The sequence below is a fragment of the Oncorhynchus nerka genome, linkage group LG14, assembly GCF_034236695.1.
Source record: "Oncorhynchus nerka isolate Pitt River linkage group LG14, Oner_Uvic_2.0, whole genome shotgun sequence".
Lineage (NCBI taxonomy): Eukaryota > Metazoa > Chordata > Actinopteri > Salmoniformes > Salmonidae > Oncorhynchus > Oncorhynchus nerka.
The window spans coordinates 77,905,533-77,930,499 of NC_088409.1; the positions used below are offsets into that span (position 1 = coordinate 77,905,533).

Consider the following 24,967-nt stretch of genomic DNA (forward strand, 5'->3'; position numbering starts at 1 on the left):
ACACAATATGTCTGGTCCTTGTGTATTATAGAGTCCAGATGGGACTTCAGTCTGTTAGAGAGGACCTTGGCAAAAATCTTGTAGTCCGCACAGAGTAATGCCACAGGCCTCCAGTTCTTAAGTTCACACAAGTCCCCTTTTTGGGCAGGAGAGTCAGAGCCGCCCGACGGCAGCTCATCGGCAACTCTCCTACCCCGACGCATTCACGCAACACGCAAAAGAAATCCTGTCCAATTGTTCCCCAGAATTTTTGTAAAATTCCACTGGAAGTCCATCGACCCCGGGTGCACGACCGGGGACATCTGGGTTACTGCCTCTGCCAGTTCATGTGACAACAGAGGAATGTCCATTTCATCCCTCTGTGCCCGAGAGAGCTTAGGGAGTCCTTCGAACAAGACCTGAGCACACATAGGATCACACATTTCTGCCCTATACAATTCAGTATAAAACTCCACAGTCCGCTCCCGCATCTCCCCCACCACAGAGGTCACCCTCCCATCAGACAGCCGTAGACAATGCATACCCTTGGCTTCACTGCTCTGTCTTTCCAAACCAAAGAAGAAGGAGCTGGGAGCATCCATCTCCTTGAGCATGGAGAACCTAGCTCTTACAAGTGCTCCCTTTGCTTTAACCTGGAAAAAACTGCCCAGGTCCCTACGTAATTCGGCTAAGTTAGCCTGGAGGCCTACATTGCCTTGCCCCACCATCTCTACCTCCATCTCACTAATACACCGCTCTAGTTCCCCCAATACTCTCCTAGCCTCTGAGGATGAGAGAGCTGTGTAAAAGCCGAATTTGCACTTTCCCCACATCCCACCATTGACTCAGAGACTCATACTCCTCTCTTCGCTGCCCCCATCTTTCCCAAAAAGTCTGGAAACCTGAGCAAAAGGTGGCATCTTGTAAGAGCTTTACATTGAACTTCCAATAAGATGCCTGCCGGGGCCCTGGTGAAATAGACAGCCGAGCCATGGTTATGTGGTGATCCGAAAACCCCACTGGGAGAATGGTAGCACCCAGCAGCCTATTGCTCTGATTCCTGGACATGTAAAAACGATCAAGTCGAGCTGCACTCACCCTAGCCCCAAAAACCTTCACCCACGTATACTGTCTTGTGTTTGGATGTTTAGTTCTCCAAACATCCACTAGGTCAAACTGATTAAAGATGTCCCTTAACACTCCCACTGACACTGAATGAGGCTCTTCCCCATTTCTATCTTTTGTAAAATCCATTGTACAGTTCCAGTCACCTCCGATCACCAGCGTCTCCTCAGGCGCTACTTGTGAGAGTTCCTGTCTAAGACTCCCAAATAGAACCCCTCTTTCTCTCCCTGTGTTAGGCGCATACACATTTATAAAGACAAAAACCATGTTGTTAATTTCTGCTTTAACAACAAGCAACCTACCCCTACACACCTCCTTTGAGGAGCAAATTTTTACAGCCAGACCCGGTGCAAAAGGACTGCCACCCCTGCACTAAGATTTGTCCCATGGCTCAACACACTTGCCCCTTTCCACCAGAGCCCCCAATCAACTTCATTCACCACATCACTATGAGTCTCCTGCAGAAACAACACCTGTACTTTTTTTTTGTTTTACATATTCACCCAACACACTCCTCTTTCCCGCATCTCTGGCGCCATTTATATTGAGCGAGCCTACCCGAAGAGTCTCCATAAGAAGTGGGAGAAAAGCCAGCAGAGAAATAGACCAATAGCAAAGCTCAAAAAGCCCCAGTGTCAGTAAGAAATTAAACATTTAAACAGTGTCTGAAGGTAAACCTTTACGCACTATTGTGACCCACTTCCTCAACCTAAACCGTTTCCTGGGTGAGAGGGCACCATGCCCCTCATTTCTCATAGCATGTTGTACTGATCTTACAAACTTTCTAGGATCAGGAAAAAAAGTCTCAAGATTAACTTTTTTCCCCTTAGTCTCATTCAGGAACCTTGTCAGTTCTCTCAACGTGTACTTAGACCCCTCTGGTTGACTGGCTGTCAGCTCCGGGCCAATTGAAGAGGAGTCTGAAAAAATAACTCCTCATCCTCTTCCTCAGACTCACTTTCCTCCTCTTCTCTATCTCCCACCCTGACCACCTGCCCTTTCTCTCTGTTTAGGGCCTCACCCACAGCAACAGGCAACATTTCCATGGTACCTTTATCCACATCCTTTTTCCTTTTCCTCTTGACACCCTCCTCCTCCCCCCCTAATCTCTTACACTTCCCCACTATACTCTCCTCATCCACTAGAATAACCTGACTAGACGCAGTATCATCTGCACCACCCTCTATAGCATGACTAGGGCCAGCCTCAGCTACACCACCCTCCATAGCATGACTAGGGCCAGCCTCAGCTACACCACCCTCCATAGCATGACTAGGCCCAGCATCATCTGCACCACCCTCCATAGCATGTCTAGGCCCAGCCTCAGCTACCCCACCATCTCTAGCCTGACTAGCCCCAGCCTCATCTACACCACCATCTCTAGCCTGACTAGACCCAGCCTCATCTACACCACCATCTCTAGACTGACTAGGCCCAGCCTCTGCTGTCTGCATCTCCTTACCCCCTGCATTTTGACCTCGATTTCCCCACTTGCACCCTCACTCCGTCTATGGCCTTTATGTGGGCACGCAAAGCTCTTGTGCCCCAAATCCCCACATTCAAAACACCGTAGACTATCTGTGCTGGCAAAACCTGCATAGAGCCCCTCCCCATGCCTCACTTTGAAATGCACATTTAGCTGTTGCTCATTATTGTTCAGAAACATAAACACTTGCCTCCTGAACGAAACAACGTGCTTAACGGCATCTGCCTGAAAACCTGCTGACAGTACACGGAAACCGCTAGCAAACTTACCAAAACGACTCAGCTCTTTCCTAATTTGATCGTCCGTAATAAACGGAGGCAAATTTGCCACTACAACTCTTGTTGAAGGGGTAGAGAGAGTGAAATTGACACCAACACATCTCTTACAAATATTCCGCTAGCAATTAGCCTACCGACCAAATTTGCCCTTTTCATGAACACAACCACAGCTTTGTTCATTCTAGAAGCAGAATGTATAAACTCAGCTCCTACCTGTTCACCGACCGCGAGCAGAACCTCCTCCACCTTAACTCCGTTCTCAGGAACACACCTGAATCCATGCTGTATCGACAGCGTCTCGTCCGCGCTAGGCTGAGAAGCCATTGCGCACACTACACCTTCCACCCCCCGGAAAGTTACTCTGTCCTCTTCCACCCTAACTTTGAAAAAAAAACTTTGGATACCGCTAAAAACAAATATTGCATTAACCCTCCACCATAGAAAATAACATGTAAAGAAAAGAATCAAGAAAGTTAGTTAGGATAGAGCTTTCCACACCAAACACTCAAACTCCAAAAACACCCAGCATGCACCGAGAGAGAGAGAGAGAGAGAGAGAGAGAGAGAGAGAGAGAGAGAGAGAGAGAGAGAGCAATACGGAGAGGAGAAAGAGAGAGGACTAGACGAGAGAACAAAGGTTGGTGTTGAGGGCCAGTGGGTCTTAATCTTGCGTCGTCCAGTGGCAGCATTTCTGACGTGTGTCTGACAGGGTGTCGGGGGACGCTTGTCTAACATACTGCCTGGTGGCTGTGATGTGAAGTGTCTGAAGACGGCCACAAGGGACCAAGGCCACGTTTGAAAGAGTTTGACAGAGATACACTCCACTTCAATCCCACTGCTCCCTCTGCCACCACACACACATCAGCCACACTAATTAATGTCAATCTAAAATGCTCTCAGTTAGGATCACCACTTTATTTTAAGAATGTAAAATGTCAGAACAATAGTAGAGAGATTAATTTATTTCAGATTTGGCTTCTTTCATCACATTCCCAGTGAGTCAGAATGTCACATTCGTCATATGAATCGGACCAAGGCGCAGCGTGGTATGCGTACATTCTTTATTATTATAAGAATGAACACTGAACAAACTAACCAAAATAACAAAACGAACCGTGAAGCTATATTAATAGTACAGACAGGCAACTAAACATAGAACAAGAACTCACAAATACCAAATGGGAAATGGCTACCTAAATATTATCCCCAATCAGAGACAACGATAAACAGCTGCCTCTGATTGGGAACCATATCAGGCCACCATAAATATACAAATACCTATACCTACAAAACCGTAGACATACAAAAACCCTAGACAATACAAAAACTAGCGTATCCACCCTAGTCACACCCTGACCTAAAGAAAATATAAAGAAAACAGAGATATCTCAGGTCAGGTCATGACACAGAAGTTTACATACACTCAATTAGTATTTAGTAGCATTGCCTTTAAATTGTTTAACTTGGGTCAAACATTTCGGGTAGCCTTCCACAAGCTTCCCACAATAGGTTGGGCCCATTCCTCCTGGCAGAGCTGGTGTAACTGAGTCAGGTTCGTAGGCCTCCTTGTTCGCACACGCTTTTTCAGTTCTGCCCACAAATGTTCTATAGAATTGAGGTCAGGGCTTTGTGATGGCCACTCCAATACCTTGACTTTGTTGTCCTTATACCATTTTGCCACAACTTTGGAAGTATGCTTGGGGTCAATGTCCATTTGGAAGATGCATTTGCGACCAAGCTTTAACTTCCTGACTGATGTCTTGAGATGTTGCTTCAATATATCCACATAATTTTCCATCCTCATGATGTGAAAATTGTGAAGTGTATCAGTCCCTCCTGCAGCAAAGCACCCCCACAACATGATGCTGTGCTTCACGGTTGGGATGGTGTTCTTCGGCTTGCAAGCCTCCCCCTTTTTCCTCCAGACATAACGATGGTCATTATGGCCAAACAGTTCTATTTTTGTTTCATCAGACCAGAGGACATTTCTCCAAAAAGTACGATCTTTGTCCCCATGTGCAGTTTCAAACCATAGTCTGGATTTTTATGGCAGTTTTGGAGCATTGGCTTCTTCCTTGTAGAGCTGCCTTTCAGGTTATGTTGATATAGGACTCATTTTACTGTGAATATAGATACTTTTGTACCTGTATTCTCCAGCATCTTCACAAGGTCCTTTGCTGTTGTTCTGGGATTGATTTGCACTTTTCGCACCAAAGTACGTTCATTCAGACGCGTCTCCTCCTGAGCGGTATGACAGCTGCGTGGTCCCATGGTGTTTATACTTGTGTACTATTGTTTGTACACATGAATGTGGTACCCTCAGGCACTTGGAAATTGATGAACCAGACTTGTGGAGGTCTATAATTTTTTTCTGAGGTATTAGCTGATTTTTTTGATTTTCCCATGATGTCAAGTAAGGAGGCACTGAGTTTGAAGGTAGGCCTTGAAATACATCCACAGGTACACCTCCAATTGACTCAAATGATGTCAATTAGCCTATCAGAAGCTTCTAAAGCCATGACATAATTTTCTGGAATTTTCCAAGCCGTTTAAAGGCACAGTAAACTTAGTGTATGTAAACTTCTGACCCACTGGAATTGTGATACAGTGAATTATAAGTTAAATAATATGTCTGGAAACAATTGTTGTAAAAATTACTTGTGTTATGCACAAAGTAGATGTCCTAACCGACTTGCCAAAACTATAGTTTGTTAACAAGAAATTTGTGGAGTGGTTGAAAAGAGTTTTAATGACTCCAACATAAGTATATATAAACGTCTGACTTCAACTGTAGGTGAAAAGACTCCAATTCCATCTCAAAAACAGATTTTCCTGCCTGATTCCCTGGTTCAGTAAATGCAGGTTTTACAAATCCAAAATGTTGAATTGATGTGTCCAGGAGAGTTTAGGATATAATTAAGGAAAGAGCAGACTAAACTTTGAAGAGGCACATGTGTGGTGGAGATAGGATTCATGTTTTGAGCTTCTAGCATCCCCTTTGTCGCTGTCTGAAAGCAGTTGTGTCTTTATCTTTATTTCAGTGTATATGTGTGTATGTGCCCACATAGGCCTATGTGTGATTGCAATAATCAAATGCATAAATGGTATATGGGAGGACACCGTTGGCCTTTTGTCTAACTATGTACTTCTAATCACTCACCGCATATACACTACAATGGACACCTTAGTCCACCACAAGTAATCATTAGCCCAATCATTATGGTTCTGCATTATCACTGCCATTCAGGGTTCAATGGCAATGGAGGCTGGACCTGAAGGCCTTTTTCTGATGGAAAAGTGTCTGTTTTTAACCTCAAATGATCTTCTAGAGCAGTAGTTCTCAACTGGTTTTGTCTCGGGACCCACATTGTCTATAGAAGACTGCTGTGACCTTCTTGTCAATTGTTGGAAGCTTCATGGTTTGTTCTGAATTACAGTGAATTGTTTTGACATTTATCTGTCAGTAGAGATAGTGGGTTCAAGCCAATGACACTATTTATGAAAACCAGTGTCATCTAGTCTTACATGACCTTAGAGGGCGTGCCAAAACTATAACCGCTGTATCGCTGAAATTGGGCAGGAATTTCTAAAATGAGTTAAGTCACTATTGATCGTTTCGGCAACCACTCCGCCCTTCTCCATATTTCATCAGTGGATTAATTGAGATGTATTTGTTGACAGGAGAGGCAGTAGAGACGTAATGCCTGGTAGGCAGGCTAACAGCAGCATTTGGCATGAGACTGAGGAACAGGGGAGAGTGAAGCGTGAATATTGTTTTCCACATTAAATTACAAGAACTATGCAGATAATACTGATCTGATCTGTGTGGGCTACAGTCTCATGAATGTTCAATCATAAAATGAGAAGTGTGTAATTTGTATTCTAAACAAAACTACTGTAAATGTAATAAGTGTGTGGATAGGTCTAGTGTATATGTAATATGTGTGTGGATAGGTCTAGTGTATATGTAATATGTGTGTGGATAGGTCTACTGTATATGTAATATGTGTGTGGATAGGTCTACTGTATATGTAATATGTGTGTGGATAGGTCTACTGTATATGTAATATGTGTGTGGATAGGTCTACTGTATATGTAATATGTGTGTGGATAGGTCTAGTGTATATGTAATATGTGTGTGGATGGGTCTACTGTATATGTAATATGTGTGTGGATGGGTCTACTGTACATGTAATATGTGTGTGGATGGTCTACTGTATATGTAATATGTGTGTGGATGGTTCTACTGTATATGTAATATGTGTTCGGATGGATGGGTCTACTGTATATGTAATATGTGTGTGGATAGGTCTAGTGTATATGTAATATGTGTGTGGATGGGTCTACTGTACATGTAATACGTGTGTGGATGGGTCTATTGTATATGTAATATGTGTGTGGATGGTTCTACTGTATATGTAATATGTGTGTGGATGGGTCTACTGTATATGTAATATGTGTGTGAATGGTTCTACTGTATATGTAATATCTGTGTGGATGGGTCTTGGGTTGGCCCTGATCTGGCCTAGTCTTTGCACCATCAGAGGGGAAGCAATGGAGGGGCTGATAAACAATTGTGTGAGAGACCGACAGCGGCGTGGAAATAGAGTTGTACCCCAGGGGACAGAGAGCGCCGTGGAGCTGGAGTTGTAACCCAGGGGACAGAGAGCGCCGTGGAACTGGAGTTGTACCCCAGGGGACAGAGAGCGCCGTGGAACTGGAGTTGTACCCCAGGGGACAGAGAGCGTTGTGGAACTGGAGTTGTACCCCAGGGGACAGAGAGCGCCGTGGAACTGGAGTTGTACCCCAGGGGACAGAGAGCGCCGTGGAACTGGAGTTGTACCCCAGGGGACAGAGAGCGCCGTGGAGCTGGAGTTGTACCCCAGGGGACAGAGAGCGCCGTGGAGCTGGAGTTGTACCCCAGGGGACAGAGAGCGCCGTGGAGCTGGAGTTGTAACCCAGGGGACAGAGAGCGCCGTGGAACTGGAGTTGTACCCCAGGGGACAGAGAGCGCCGTGGAGCTGGAGTTGTACCCCAGGGGACAGAGAGCGACGTGGAGCTGGAGTTGTACCCCAGGGGACAGAGAGCGCCGTGGAACTGGAGTTGTACCCCAGGGGACAGAGAGCGGCGTGGAACTGGAGTTGTAACCCAGGGGACAGAGAGCGCCGTGGAACTGGTGTTGTACCCCAGGGGACAGAGAGCGCCGTGGAACTGGAGTTGTACCCCAGGGGACAGAGAGCGGCATGGAACTGGAGTTGTACCCCAGGGGACAGATAGCGCCGTGGAGCTGGAGTGGTATTGAGGGGGCAGGAAGCCCTTGGAGCTGGAGTGGTACCCCAGGTGGCAGGAAGCCTGTGGAGCTCTGGGTCGAGGGGACGACACAGACAGATGTGACTGTCAGTAGTGAGACTTCACCAGATGTGAGGGGAGCCTGGGAAGGGACATGTTTCTGCCGACTGCCCTCCACTTTAACTTGTGTATGTGTATACACGCATGGCACTCATACACACACTCGCTCTCTCTCTCTCCCTCTCGCTCTTCTCCTTCTTCATCTCTCTCTCTCCCTCTCTAACTTTCTTAGGTGTTTAACTTCTAAATACCAGGCAAGTAACTTGATGTCAATGATGATGATAATGCCCCAATACTCTCAGATAGTGGTTTTGAATAAAAGTAGACAAAGAAGGGAAACAAGTGTTGGGAAGGATTCGTGCTGAGTTTCACACTTTCTCCCAAGTCTTTGAAAGGCTGTCACTAAACAGTTGCCAAGCGGAGGTGTTGGAACAAGGTCTTGATCACCAACTTTTATCCCAAATCTGTGTGGAGAGTGTTTTCCTCCACTTGATTCTTGTTTTCCTCTTGTTTCATTGATCTTTCTCCCAGAGCAGCTGGTAAATAAAGACTATCTCTACTGATAGATGATGGTGATATTACCATATCAGTACCTGCTGCTTAAAATGTATCCACAGGTAATTACTGCTCTTATGACTGCTGGCCAAATGGGAGATGGTAGCTGAAACTTTGATATCCATCAGTGTTTCCATGCCAATAGAGCCACAGTACACTGTGCCAGTAATGGGTGCTCAGAACTGGCCTGCTACACTAGATGACTAACATACAGCTCTAACGATGTATGATGATGTAGAGCAAACTACATGAAGAGAGCGAGAGAGACAGAGAGAGAGAGAGAAGTATTTAAGGTACTCAAAATGGTGATAGCAAATAGACAAGACAAGACAGGAGAGCAAGCATTACAATTATCCTAGGCCAGTTGATTTAAATGAAAAATACCAATACAGAACTCATTTACATATGCGTGCTTCATAAATACTGAGCAAATGTTCATAGCACCCACAATGATCAACACAACTCGCTCTTTAGTTCCCTCAAATTCACTGTTTGATCAATCTTCCTCCAGGAATGATCTAGTAAGACAGTAATGAATTCATTACCGGTCACCTCAGCCAGAGGAGATGATGATGATTCATGATTTAATCACAGACACTAGCCTGGTTTCCATCTTTAAAACAAATCAGTCTCCTGCTCACTGGTTGTCTGATCACATTCTCCACACCTCATTACGAGACAAGGTGCTTTGCAGAGCAAAGAGATTGTAATATCAGAGCAATCATCGCAATACACGTAAAACTGTCATGGTGTATAAATGAACATGTTTACCACTCTCCCTCTCCTGCTTATGTCACCTGGCAGATAATCAGACTTTATCTTACTTTGAGTTGAAATGTTATTAACATAGACATTGGTGTTTAAGTGTTAAATATCAAATTACACATCTTTCTGAACAAATCAAGAGCCTCCTTGGATTAGAAATGTATGGAAACTAACAGGGAACATTGTAGTATGCTCTTAAAAGCATGACAATGTCCTCAAAGTGACTCCAAAGCAATTAGAAGAGCAATGTTTTGCCTTCAGAGCTTGTATAGGCAGCCTATACCAAAAGAAAAAAACTGCAAAGGCCAAAGTATGTGGAAAATCATGAATATTGGTATTTGAGCAAACAATTCCCCTAACCAAGCACTGTCTTAGTGTATGATAACTCTCATTCTGCCAGAGGCACGCAGAAAGATGGCTGACTACTTGATTTATGGATCCATAACTTAAATTTGATGTATTCTAATGGGAAGTCAATTTGTTTCCAGGCAGTGTTTCATTGAGATTTAATGCACTTGTGATTAAGGTGACCCCATTATATGCTAATTACTCAGCATGCCCCGAGAACCATTTTTTTTATTATTAACATTGAGCGAGAGCGAGGAAGGGAGGGAGTGAGAGAGCGGAAGAGAGCGAGAGGGAGATAAAGAGTCAGAGAAAAAGAAAAAGAGAGAGAGATTCCCTCTATGAACATACCAGATGTCATCAAATTACTCTCCCCTAAGTTATTTTATTTCTGTCTGCTACAGAATGCACCATACTGTACGTCACAGACAGGGGAAAATAGTTAGAGGCCACCCTCATATAGCCAGCCCAGATCAGCACGACGCGCTGCTCAGGGAATATCAAACAGGTCGAGCAGAGGAGGGGTGGGGGGGATGGGGGTGGGGGTGGGGGATGGGGGTGGGGGGGACCACTGTGTCAGGTAATTGGAAGTTTTGTAAAGAAGCAGAAAGTTATTATCGGTGGCGCTGTGCCGTGCCCTGCCGTATGATTGCCATGCTATTTAATAGAGCAGCAAAAGCCTGCCACAGAAAGCCATGAAGGTCCCCCTCACTGGGTGGTGAATACCACCCACACAACTCGCAAAGGAGAGAGAGAGAGGAAACGAGAGAAGGAGAGAAAGAAGAGGGGGGGGCATAGCATGATTCAGAGAGGGATGGGTGAGCGGGAAATGCAATTCTTATTCAACCGGTAATCTAGGCATTGTTCGGAATGGCACTACTCATTTACAAACCTGCCGCAGTTCATTAACTCACAAAAACAAAAGAATCTGAAAAAAAATATTTGTAAAGTTGCTTTTCTATTTCACCACAATGTGTAAGCAACAGGGCTCATAACTGCATGCAGTCTCCTTCTGACAATGACAATTAGAAGAGCATCATCACAGCAATTTCCCCAACTGATTATACTGCCAATTGACAGCGGTGTTATTTTGTGGCTAACATGAGCACATTATGTTGACAAGGGATAACAGGAGGGTGGGCCCCAGTGTACAGAAGGGTGAGCCCCAGTGTACAGAAGGGTGAGCCCCAGTGTACAGAAGGGTGAGCCCAGGAGACAGAAGGGTGATCCCCAGTGTACAGAAGGGTGAGCCCAGGAGACAGAAGGGTGATCCCCAGTGTACAGAAGGGTGAGCCCCAGTGTACAGAAGGGTGAGCCCCAGTGTACAGAAGGGTGAGCCCCAGTGTACAGAAGGGTGAGCCCCAGTGTACAGAAGGGTGAGCCCCAGTGTACAGGAGAGTGAGCCCCCGTGTACAGAAGGGTGAGCCCCAGTGTACAGAAGGGTGAGCCCCAGTGTACAGGAGAGTGAGCCCCAGTGTACAGGAGAGTGAGCCCCAGTGTACAGAAGGGTGAGCCCCAGTGTACAGGAGAGTGAGCCCCAGTGTACAGGAGAGTGAGCCCCAGTGTACAGGAGGAGGCTGCTGGAGGAGAGGATAAATCAACCTCTCAGGCCTTGTCCATATTGTCACTTCACATTGGTTACAACTCACATTCTGAAACTTGGTTTGTTGTTGTGTAGTATTTGATTAGGTTGATGGTCTAGTGCTGTGCTGTGGTGTGGTGCTTGGTTGGTGGTTGTGCTAGTGCTTAGCGTTTGGTTGCCCTCGGGTCTTACCTTGGTATCTGAGCAGGAAGGACCCAGGCTGGGTCTGTCTCTGGCTGTGGAAGTGAATGGTGATCTGGTTGCTCCAGCTGCGTACCACCAGGCCCTTCAACAGGATAGACTCGTTGGCCAGAACAGAGGGCTCCCCTCCCCCCACATCCTCAAACGTCACCCGCTCCCCCTCCCACAGGCTCACATTCATCACCTGCATGGACAAACACACACAGAGGAGACCAGTTCAATAAAGGACACACATCAATACATACAAGTACATAGACTTGTAAACAGGGTGACAGAGAAATGTGGTCAGATGAAGCCGTCTGCCTCCTTCACTGAGGTTTTACCATCATTACATTTACATTTACATTTAAGTCATTTAGCAGACGCTCTTATCCAGAGCGACTTACAAATTGGTGCGTTCACCTTATGACATCTAGTGGAACAGCCACTTTACAATAGTGCATCTAAATCTTTTAAGGGGGGGGGGGTGAGAAGGATTACTTTATCCTATCCTAGGTATTCCTTAAAGAGGTGGGGTTTCAGGTGTCTCCGGAAGGTGGTGATTGACTCCGCTGTCCTGGCTGGCACCGTACACTGGGGCTCATGCTTCCATGTCACTTCACTGAGTTTACTCTTATATAAAAACACCTAAGAGATATGCTTCCATGTCACTTCACTGAGTTGACTCTCATATAGTAACCGAAAGGTTGCAAGTTCGAATCCCTGAGCTGACAAGGTACAAATCTGTCGTTCTGCCCCTGAACAGGCAGTTAACCCACTGTTCCTAGGCCGTCATTGAAAATAAGAATTTGTTCTTAACTGACTTGCCTAGTTAAATAAAGGTAAAATTTAAAAAATAAAATTAAATATAAAACCCAGAGATATGCTTCCATGTCACTTCACTGAGTTTACTCATATAAAAACACCTAAGAGATATGCCTCCATGTCACTTCACTGAGTTTACTCTCATATAAAAACACCTAAGAGATATGCCTCCATGTCACTTCACTGAGTTGACTCTCATATAAAACCCAGAGATATGTCTCAATGTCACTTCACTGAGTTGACTCTCATATAAAACCCAGAGATATGTCTCAATGTCACTTCACTGAGTTTACTCTCATATAAAAACACCTAAGAGATATGTCTCCATGTCACTTCACTGAGTTTACTCTCATATAAAAACACCTAAGAGATATGTCTCCATGTCACTTCACTGAGTTTACTCTCATATAAAACCCAGAGATATGTCTCCATGTCAATTCACTGAAAAAAACCCAGAGATATGTCTCCATGTCACTTCACTGAGTTTACTCTCATATAAAACCCAGAGATATGTCTCCATGTCACTTCACTGAGTTTACTCTATAAAAACAGCTAAGAGATATGCCTCCATGTCACTAAAAAAACACCTAAGAGATATGCCTCCATGTCACTTCACTGAGTTTACTCTCATAAAACCCAGAGATATGCCTCCATGTCACTTCACTGAGTTTACTCATATAAAAACACCTAAGAGATATGCCTCCATGTCACTTCACTGAGTTTACTCATGTAAAAACACCTAAGAGATATGTCTCAATGTGACTTCACTGAGTTTACTCTCAAATAAAAACACCTAAGAGATATTCCTCCATGTCACTTCACTGAGTTTACTCTCATATAAAAACACCTAAGAGATATGCCTCCATGTCACTTCACTGTGTTTACTCTCATATAAAACCCAGAGACATGTCTCAATGTCACTTCACTGAGTTTACTCATATAAAAACACCTAAGAGATATGTCTCAATGTCACTTCACTGAGTTTACTCTCATATAAAAACACCTAAGATATGCTCCATGTCACTTCACTGAGTTTACTCATATAAAAACACCTAAGAGACATGTCTCAATGTCACTTCACTGAGTTTACTCTCATATAAAACCACCTAAGAGATATGTCTCCATGTCACTTCACTGAGTTTACTCTCATATAAAACCCAGAGATATGCCTCCATGTCACTTCACTGAGTTTACTCATGTAAAAACACCTAAGAGATTTGTCTCCATGTCACTTCACTGAGTTTACTCTCATATAAAACCCAGAGATATGTCTCACATGTCACTTCACTGAGTTTACTCTCATATAAAAACACCTAGAGATATGTCTCCATGTCACTTCACTGAGTTTACTCTCATATAAAAACAGAGATATGTCTCCATGTCACTTCACTGAGTTTACTCTCATATGAAACCCAGAGAAATGTCCATGTCACTTCACTGAGTTTACTCTCTAAAAACACCTAAAAAATGTCAATGTCCTAAGACTCATATAAAAACACCTAAGAGACATGTCTCAATGTCACTTCACTGAGTTTACTCTCATATAAAACCCAGAGATATGTCTCCATGTCACTTCACTGAGTTTACTCTCATATAAAACCCAGAGATATGCCTCCATGTCACTTCACTGAGTTTACTCATGTAAAAACACCTAAGAGATTTGTCTCCATGTCACTTCACTGAGATTACTCATATAAAACCCAGAGACATGTCTCAATGTCACTTCACTGAGTTAACTACTGTCTCAATGTCACTTCACTAGTTTAAAAAAAACACCTAAGAGATATGCCTCCATGTCACTTCACTGAGTTTACTCTCATATAAAACCCAGAGATATGCCTCCATGTCACTTCACTGAGTTTACTCTCATATAAAAACACCTAAGAGATATGCTCCATGTCACTTCACTGAGTTTACTCTCATATAAAAACACCTAAGAGATATGCCTCCATGTCACTTCACTGAGTTTACTCTCATATAAAACCCAGAGATATGCCTCCATGTCACTTCACTGAGTTTACTCTCATATAAAAACACCTAAGAGATTCATGCTCTCCATGTCTCCATGTCACTTCACTGAGTTTACTCTCATATAAAACCCAGAGATATGCTCCATGTCACTTCACTGAGTTTACTCTCATATAAAACCCAGAGATATGTCTCCATGTCACTTCACTGAGTTTACTCTCATATAAAAACACCTAAGAGATATGTCTCCATGTCACTTCACTGAGTTTACTCTCATATAAAACCCTAGAGATATGCCTCCATGTCACTTCACTGAGTTTACTCACTATAAACCCAGAGAAATGTCTCAATGTCACTTCACTGAGTTATCTCATCTAAAAACACCTTACTTCACTGAGTTTAAATAAAAACACCTAAGAGATATGTCTCCATGTTACTTCACTGAGATTTACTCATCACCTATGTCACTTCACATCACTGAGTTTACTCTCAAATAAAAACACCTAAGAGATATGCCTCCATGTCACTTCACTGAGTTTACTCTCATATAAAAACACCTAAGAGATGCCTCCATGTCACTTCACTGAGTTTACTCATATAAAAACACCTAAGAGATATGTCTCCATGTCACTTCACTGAGTTTACTCTCATATAAAACTCCACATGCCTCCATGTCACTTCACTGAGTTTACTCTCATATGAAAACACCTTAGAGATATGCTCCATGTCACTTCACTGAGTTTACTCTCATATAAAACCCAGAGATATGTCACTTCACTGAGTTTACTCATATAAAAACACCTAAGAGATATGTCTCAATGTCACTTCACTGAGTTTACTCATCAATAAAAACACCTAAGAGATTTGTCTCCATGTCACTTCACTGAGTTTACTCTCATATAAAACCCAGAGATATGTCTCAATGTCACTTCACTGAGTTTACTCTCATATAAAACCCAGAGATATGTCTCCATGTCACTTCACTGAGTTTACTCTCATATAAAAACACCTAAGAGATATGTCTCCATGTCACTTCACTGAGTTTACTCTCATATAAAACCCAGAGATATGTCTCAATGTCACTTCACTGAGTTTATCTCATATGAAACCCAGAGAAATGTCTCAATGTCACTTCACTGAGTTTATCTCACCTAAGACAAATAAAACTGAGTTTACCATAAAAAACACCTAAGAGATATGCTCCATGTTACTTCACTGAGTTTACTCATATAAAAACACCTAAGAGATATGTCTCAATGTCACATCACTGAGTTTACTCTCAAATAAAAACACCTAAGAGATATGCCTCCATGTCACTTCACTGAGTTTACTCTCATATAAAAACACCTAAGAGATATGCCTCCATGATATGTGTTTACTCTCATGTCACTTCACTGAGTTTACTCATATAAAAACACCTAAGAGATATGTCTCAATGTCACTTCACTGAGTTTACTCATATAAAAACACCTAAGAGATTTGTCTCCATGTCACTTCACTGAGTTTACTCTCATATAAAAACACCAGAGATATGTCTCAATGTCACTTCACTGAGTTTACTCTCATATAAAACCCAGAGATATGTCTCCATGTCACTTCACTGAGTTTACTCTCATATAAAAACACCTAAGAGATATGTCTCCATGTCACTTCACTGAGTTTACTCTCATATAAAACCCAGAGATATGTCTCAATGTCACTTCACTGAGTTTACTCTCACTGAGTTTCACTCTCATATAAAACACCTAAGAGATATGTCTCAATGTCACTTCACTGAGATTGCTATGTCTTCTCTCATATAAAAACACCTAAGAGATATGCCTCCATGTCACTTCACTGAGTTTACTCTCATATAAAACCCAGAGATATGCCTCCATGTCACTTCACTGAGTTTACTCTCATAAAACCCAGAGATATGCTTCCATGTCACTTCACTGAGTTTACTCTCATAAAACCCAGAGATATGGCTCCATGTCACTTCACTGAGTTTACTCTCATATAAAAACACCTAAGAGATATGTCTCAATGTCACTTCACTGAGTTTACTCATATAAAAACCCCTAAGAGATATGCTCCATGTCACTTCACTGAGTTTACTCTCAAATAAAAACACCTAAGAGATATGCCTCCATGTCACTTCACTGAGTTTACTCTCATATAAAAACACCTAAGAGATATGCTTCCATGTCACTTCACTGAGTTTACTCTCATATAAAAACACCTAAGAGATATGCCTCCATGTCACTTCACTGAGTTTACTCTCATATAAAAACACCTAAGAGATATGTCTCAATGTCACTTCACTGAGTTTACTGAGATTGTCTCAATTTCTCTCATATAAAAACACCTAAGAGATATGCTTCCATGTCACTTCACTGAGTTTACTCTCATATAAAAACACCTAAGAGATATGCCTCCATGTCACTTCACTGAGTTTACTCTCATATAAAAACACCTAAGAGATATGTCTCCATGTCACTTCACTGAGTTTACTCTCATATAAAAACACCTAAGAGATATGCCTCCATGTCACTTCACTGAGTTTACTCTCATATAAAAACACCTAAGAGATATGTCTCCATGTCACTTCACTGAGTTTACTCTCATATAAAAACACCTAAGAGATATGCCTCCATGTCACTTCACTGAGTTTACATATAAAACCCAGAGATATGCCTCCATGTCACTTCACTGAGTTTACTCTCATATAAAACCCAGAGATATGCCTCCATGTCACTTCACTGAGTTTACTCTCAAATAAAAACACCTAAGAGATATGTCTCCATGTCACTTCACTGAGTTTACTCTCATATAAAAACACCTAAGAGATATGCCTCCATGTCACTTCACTGAGTTTACTCTCATAAAACCCAGAGATATGCCTCCATGTCACTTCACTGAGTTTACTCTCATATAAAACACCTAAGAGATATGTCTCCATGTCACTTCACTGAGTTTACTCTATAAAACAGCTAAGAGATATGCTTCCAAACTGAGTTTACCATGTAAAAACACCTAAGAGATATGCCTCCATGTCACTTCACTGAGTTTACTCTCATATAAAACACCTAAGAGATATGCCTCCATGTCACTTCACTGAGTTTACTCATATAAAAACACCTAAGAGATATGTCTCAATGTCACTTCACTGAGTTTACTCTCATATGAAACCCAGAGAAATGTCTCAATGTCACTTCACTGAGTTTACTCTCATATAAAACCCACCTCAATGTCACTTCACTGAGTTATGCACCTAAGACAAATGTCTCCATGTCACTTCACTGAGTTTACTCTCATATAAAACCCAGAGATATGTCTCCATGTCACTTCACTGAGTTTACTCTCATAAAAACCCAGAGATATGCCTCCATGTCACTTCACTGAGTTTATGTCTTCACTGAGTTTACTCATATAAAAACACCTAAGAGATATGTCTCCATGTCACATCACTGAGTTTACTCTCAAATAAAAACACCTAAGAGATATGCCTCCATGTCACTTCACTGAGTTTACTCTCATATAAAAACACCTAAGAGATATGCCTCCATGTTACTTCACTGTGTTTACTCTCATATAAAACCCAGAGACATGTCTCAATGTCACTTCACTGAGTTTACTCATATAAAAACACCTAAGAGATATGCTTCCATGTCACTTCACTGAGTTTACTCTCATATACAAACACCTAAGAGATATGCCTCCATGTCACTTCACTGAGTTTACTCTCATATAAAAACACCTAAGAGATATGTCTCCATGTCACTTCACTGAGTTTACTCTCATATAAAAACACCTAAGAGATATGCCTCCATGTCACTTCACTGAGTTTACTCTCATATAAAACCCAGAGATATGCCTCCATGTCACTTCACTGAGTTTACTCTCATATAAAACCCAGAGATATGCCTCCATGTCACTTCACTGAGTTTACTCTCATATAAAACCCAGAGATATGTCTCAATGTCACTTCACTGAGTTTACTCTCTTATAAAAACACCTAAGAGATATGCCTCCATGTCACTTCACTGAGTTTACTCTTATATAAAACCCAGAGATATGCTTCCATGTCACTTCACTGAGTTTACTCTCATATAAAAACACCTAAGAGATATGCCTCCATGTCACTGATTTTACTCTCATATAAAAACACCTGAGTATGCCTCCATGTCACTCTCATATAAAACCCAGAGATATGCCTCCATGTCACTTCACTGAGTTTACTCTCAAATAAAAACACCTAAGAGATATGTCTCCATGTCACTTCACTGAGTTTACTCTCATATAAAAACACCTAAGAGATATGCCTCCATGTCACTTCACTGAGTTTACTCTCATATAAAACCCAGAGATATGCCTCCATGTCACTTCACTGAGTTTACTCTCATATAAAACCCAGAGATATGCCTCCATGTCACTTCACTGAGTTTACTCATATATAAACACCTAAGAGATATGCCTCCATGTCACTTCACTGAGTTTACTCTCATATGAAAACACCAGAGATATGCCTCCATGTCACTTCACTGAGTTTACTCTCATATAAAAACACCTAAGAGATATGTCTCAATTTCACTTCACTGAGTTTACTCATATAAAAACACCTAAGAGATTTGTCTCCATGTCACTTCACTGAGTTTACTCTCATATAAAACCCAGAGATATGTCTCAATGTCACTTCACTGAGTTTACTCTCATATAAAACCCAGAGATATGTCTCCATGTCACTTCACTGAGTTTACTCTCATATAAAAACACCTAAGAGATATGTCTCCATGTCACTTCACTGAGTTTACTCTCATATAAAACCCAGAGATATGTCTCAATGTCACTTCACTGAGTTTACTCATATGAAACCCAGAGAAATGTCTCAATGTCAACTGAGTTATCTCATCTAAAAACACCTAAGACAAATGTCTCAATGTCACTTCACTGAGTTTACTCATATAAAAACACCTAAGAGACATGTCTCAATGTCACTTCACTGAGTTTACTCTCATATAAAACCCAGAGATATGCCTCCATGTCACTTCACTGAGTTTACTCTCATATAAAAACACCTAAGAGATATGCCTCCATGTCACTTCACTGAGTTTACTCTCATATAAAACCCAGAGATATGCCTCCATGTCACTTCACTGAGTTTACTCTCATATAAAAACACCTAAGAGATATGTCTCCATGTCACTTCACTGAGTTTACTCTCATATAAAAACACCTAAGAGATATGCCTCCATGTCACTTCACTGAGTTTACTCTCATATGCCTCCATGTCAACTGAGTTTACTCTCAAATAAAAACACCTAAGAGATATGTCTCCATGTCACTTCACTGAGTTTACTCTCATATAAAAACACCTAAGAGATATGCCTCCATGTCACTTCACTGAGTTTACTCTCATATAAAACCCAGAGATATGCCTCCATGTCACTTCACTGAGTTTACTCTCATATAAAACCCAGAGATATGCCTCCATGTCACTTCACTGAGTTTACTCATATAAAAACACCTAAGAGATATGCCTCCATGTCACTTCACTGAGTTTACTCTCATATGAAAACACCTTAGAGATATGCCTCCATGTTGCTTCACTGTGTTTACTCTCATATAAAACCCAGAGACATGTCTCAATGTCACTTCACTGAGTTTACTCATATAAAAACACCTAAGAGATATGTCTCAATGTCACTTCACTGAGTTTACTCATATAAAAACACCTAAGAGATTTGTCTCCATGTCACTTCACTGAGTTTACTCTCATATAAAACCCAGAGATATGTCTCAATGTCACTTCACTGAGTTTACTCTCATATAAAACCCAGAGATATGTCTCCATGTCACTTCACTGAGTTTACTCTCATATAAAAACACCTAAGAGATATGTCTCCATGTCACTTCACTGAGTTTACTCTCATATAAAACCCAGAGATATGTCTCAATGTCACTTCACTGAGTTTACTCTCATATAAACCCAAGAAATGTCTCAATGTCACTTCACTGAGTTATCTCATCTAAAAACACCTAAGACAAATGTCTCAATGTCACTTCACTGAGTTTACTCATATAAAAACACCTAAGAGATATGTCTCCATGTCACTTCACTGAGTTTACTCATATAAAAACACTAAGAGATATGCTTCCATGTCACTTCACTGAGTTTACTCTCATGTAAAAACACCTAAGAGATATGCCTCCATGTCACTTCACTGAGTTTACTCTCATATAAAACCCAGAGATATGCCTCCATGTCACTTCACTGAGTTTACTCTCATAAAAAAGATATGCTTCCATGAGATTTACTGCTCATAAAACCCATGTCACTTCACTGAGTTTACTCATATAAAAACACCTAAGAGATATGTCTCAATGTCACTTCACTGAGTTTACTCATGTAAAAACCCCTAAGAGATATGTCTCAATGTCACTTCACTGAGTTTACTCTCAAATAAAAACACCTAAGAGATATGCCTCCATGTCACTTCACTGAGTTTACTCTCATATAAAAACACCTAAGAGATATGCCTCCATGTCACTTCACTGAGTTTACTCTCATATAAAAACACCTAAGAGATATGCCTCCATGTCACTTCACTGAGTTTACTCTCATATAAAACCCAGAGATATGCCTCCATGTCACTTCACTGAGTTTACTCTCATATAAAAACACCTAAGAGATATGTCTCCATGTCACTTCACTGAGTTTACTCATATAAAAACAGCTAAGAGATATGCTTCCATGTCACTAAAAAAAAACACCTAAGAGATATGCCTCCATGTCACTTCACTGAGTTTACTCTCATATAAAACCCAGAGATATGCTTCCATGTCACTTCACTGAGTTTACTCTCATATAAAACCCAGAGATATGCCTCCATGTCACTTCACTGAGTTTACTCTCATATAAAAACACCTAAGAGATATGCCTCCATGTCACTTCACTGAGTTTACTCTCATATAAAACCCAGAGATATGCCTCCATGTCACTTCACTGAGTTTACTCTCAAATAAAAACACCTAAGAGATATGTCTCCATGTCACTTCACTGAGTTTACTCTCATATAAAAACACCTAAGAGATATGCCTCCATGTCACTTCACTGAGTTTACTCTCATATAAAACCCAGAGATATGCCTCCATGTCACTTCACTGAGTTTACTCTCAAATAAAAACACCTAAGAGATATGTCTCCATGTCACTTCACTGAGTTTACTCTCATATAAAAACACCTAAGAGATATGCCTCCATGTCACTTCACTGAGTTTACTCTCATATAAAACCCAGAGATATGCCTCCATGTCACTTCACTGAGTTTACTCATATAAAAACACCCCAGAGATATGCCTCCATGTCACTTCACTGAGTTTACTCATATAAAAACACCTAAGAGATATGTCTCCATGTCACTTCACTGAGTTTACGCTCATATAAAAACACCTAAGAGATATGCCTCCATGTCACTTCACTGAGTTTACTCTCATATAAAACCCAGAGATATGCCTCCATGTCACTTCACTGAGTTTACTCTCATATAACCCCAGAGATATGCCTCCATGTCACTTCACTGAGTTTACTCATATAAAAACACCTAAGAGATATGTCTCCATGTCACTTCACTGAGTTTACTCTCATATAAAACCCAGAGATATGTCTCAATGTCACTTCACTGAGTTTACTCTCATATGAAACCCAGAGAAATGTCTCAATGTCACTTCACTGAGTTAACTCATCTAAAAACACCTAAGACAAATTTCTCAATGTCACTTCACTGAGTTTACTCATATAAAAACACCTAAGAGATATGTCTCCATGTCACTTCACTGAGTTTACTCTCATATAAAAACATCTAAGAGATATGTCTCCATGTCACTTCACTGAGTTTACTCTCATATAAAAACACCTAAGAGATATGCCTCCATGTCACTTCACTGAGTTTACTCTCATATAAAAACCCAGAGATATGCCTCCATGTCACTTCACTGAGTTTACTCTCATATAAAAACACCTAAGAGATATGCCTCCATGTCACTTCACTGAGTTTACTCTCATATAAAAACACCTAAGAGATATGCCTCCATGTCACTTCACTGAGTTTACTCTCATATAAAACCCAGAGATATGCCTCCATGTCACTTCACTGAGTTTACTCTCATATAAAACCCAGAGATATGCCTCCATGTCACTTCACTGAGTTTACTCATATAAAAACACCTAAGAGATATGCCTCCATGTCACTTCACTGAGTTTACTCTCATATGAAAACACCTTAGAGATATGCCTCCATGTTACTTCATGAGACATGTCTCAATGTCACTTCACTGAGTTTACTCATATAAAAACACCTAAGAGATATGTCTCAATGTCACTTCACTGAGTTTACTCATATAAAAACACATAAGAGATTTGTCTCCATGTCACTTCACTGAGTTTACTCTCATATAAAACCCAGAGATATGTCTCAATGTCACTTCACTGAGTTTACTCTCATATAAAACCCAGAGATATGTCTCCATGTCACTTCACTGAGTTTACTCTCATATAAAAACACCTAAGAGATATGTCTCCATGTCACTTCACTGAGTTTACTCTCATATAAAACCCAGAGATATGTCTCAATGTCACTTCACTGAGTTTACTCTCATATGAAACCCAGAGAAATGTCTCAATGTCACTTCACTGAGTTATCTCATCTAAAAACACCTAAGACAAATGTCTCAATGTCACTTCACTGAGTTTACTCATATAAAAACACCTAAGAGATATGTCTCCATGTTACTTCACTGAGTTTACTCTCATATAAAACCCAGAGATATGCCTCCATGTCACTTCACTGAGTTTACTCTCAAATAAAAACACCTAACAGATATGCCTCCATGTCACTTCACTGAGTTTACTCTCATATAAAACCCAGAGATATGCCTCCATGTCACTTCACTGAGTTTACTCTCATATAAAAACATCTAAGAGATATGTCTCCATGTCACTTCACTGAGTTTACTCTCATATAAAAACACCTAAGAGATATGCCTCCATGTCACTTCACTGAGTTTACTCTCATAAAACCCAGAGATATGCCTCCATGTCACTTCACTGAGTTTACTCTCAAATAAAAACACCTAAGAGATATGTCTCCATGTCACTTCACTGAGTTTACTCTCATATAAAAACACCTAAGAGATATGCCTCCATGTCACTTCACTGAGTTTACTCTCATATAAAACCCAGAGATATGCCTCCATGTCACTTCACTGAGTTTACTCTCATATAAAACCCAGAGATATGCCTCCATGTCACTTCACTGAGTTTACTCATATAAAAACACCTAAGAGATATGCCTCCATGTCACTTCACTGAGTTTACTCTCATATGAAAACACCTTAGAGATATGCCTCCATGTTGCTTCACTGTGTTTACTCTCATGTCTCAATGTCACTTCACTGAGTTTACTCATATAAAAACACCTAAGAGATATGTCTCAATGTCACTTCACTGAGTTTACTCATATAAAAACACCTAAGAGATTTGTCTCCATGTCACTTCACTGAGTTTACTCTCATATAAAACCCAGAGATATGTCTCAATGTCACTTCACTGAGTTTACTCTCATATAAAACCCAGAGATATGTCTCCATGTCACTTCACTGAGTTTACTCTCATATAAAAACACCTAAGAGATATGTCTCCATGTCACTTCACTGAGTTTACTCTCATATAAAACCCAGAGATATGTCTCAATGTCACTTCACTGAGTTTACTCTCATATGAAACCCAGAGAAATGTCTCAATGTCACTTCACTGAGTTATCTCATCTAAAAACACCTAAGACAAATGTCTCAATGTCACTTCACTGAGTTTACTCATATAAAAACACCTAAGAGATATGTCTCCATGTCACTTCACTGAGTTTACTCATATAAAAACAGCTAAGAGATATGCTTCCATGTCACTTCACTGAGTTTACTCATGTAAAAACACCTAAGAGATATGCCTCCATGTCACTTCACTGAGTTTACTCTCATATAAAACCCAGAGATATGCCTCCATGTCACTTCACTGAGTTTACTCTCATAAAACCCAGAGATATGCCTCCATGTCACTTCACTGAGTTTACTCTCATAAAACCCAGAGATATGGCTCCATGTCACTTCACTGAGTTTACTCATATAAAAACACCTAAGAGATATGTCTCAATGTCACTTCACTGAGTTTACTCATGTAAAAACCCCTAAGAGATATGTCTCAATGTCACTTCACTGAGTTTACACTCAAATAAAACACCTAAGAGATATGCTTCCATGTCACTTCACTGAGTTTACTCTCATATAAAAACACCTAAGAGATATGCCTCCATGTCACTTCACTGAGTTTACTCTCATATAAAAACACCTAAGAGATATGCCTCCATGTCACTTCACTGAGTTTACTCTCATATAAAACCCAGAGATATGCCTCCATGTCACTTCACTGAGTTTACTCTCATATAAAAACACCTAAGAGATATGTCTCCATGTTACTTCACTGAGTTTACTCATATAAA

At 41.1% G+C, this 24,967-nt stretch overlaps 1 protein-coding gene across 2 annotated transcripts in view; it reads right to left on the reverse strand.

Annotated features, from left to right (window-relative positions):
- Positions 1-24,967, reverse strand: part of LOC115119272 (seizure protein 6 homolog) — a 219,320-nt gene that overhangs the window by 29,689 nt on the left and 164,664 nt on the right. For both annotated transcript variants that reach the window (XM_065000444.1, XM_065000443.1), the window contains exon 4: positions 11,656-11,848. In XM_065000444.1, coding sequence (XP_064856516.1) covers positions 11,656-11,848 — 193 coding nt within the window. The remainder of the gene's footprint in view (positions 1-11,655; positions 11,849-24,967) is intronic.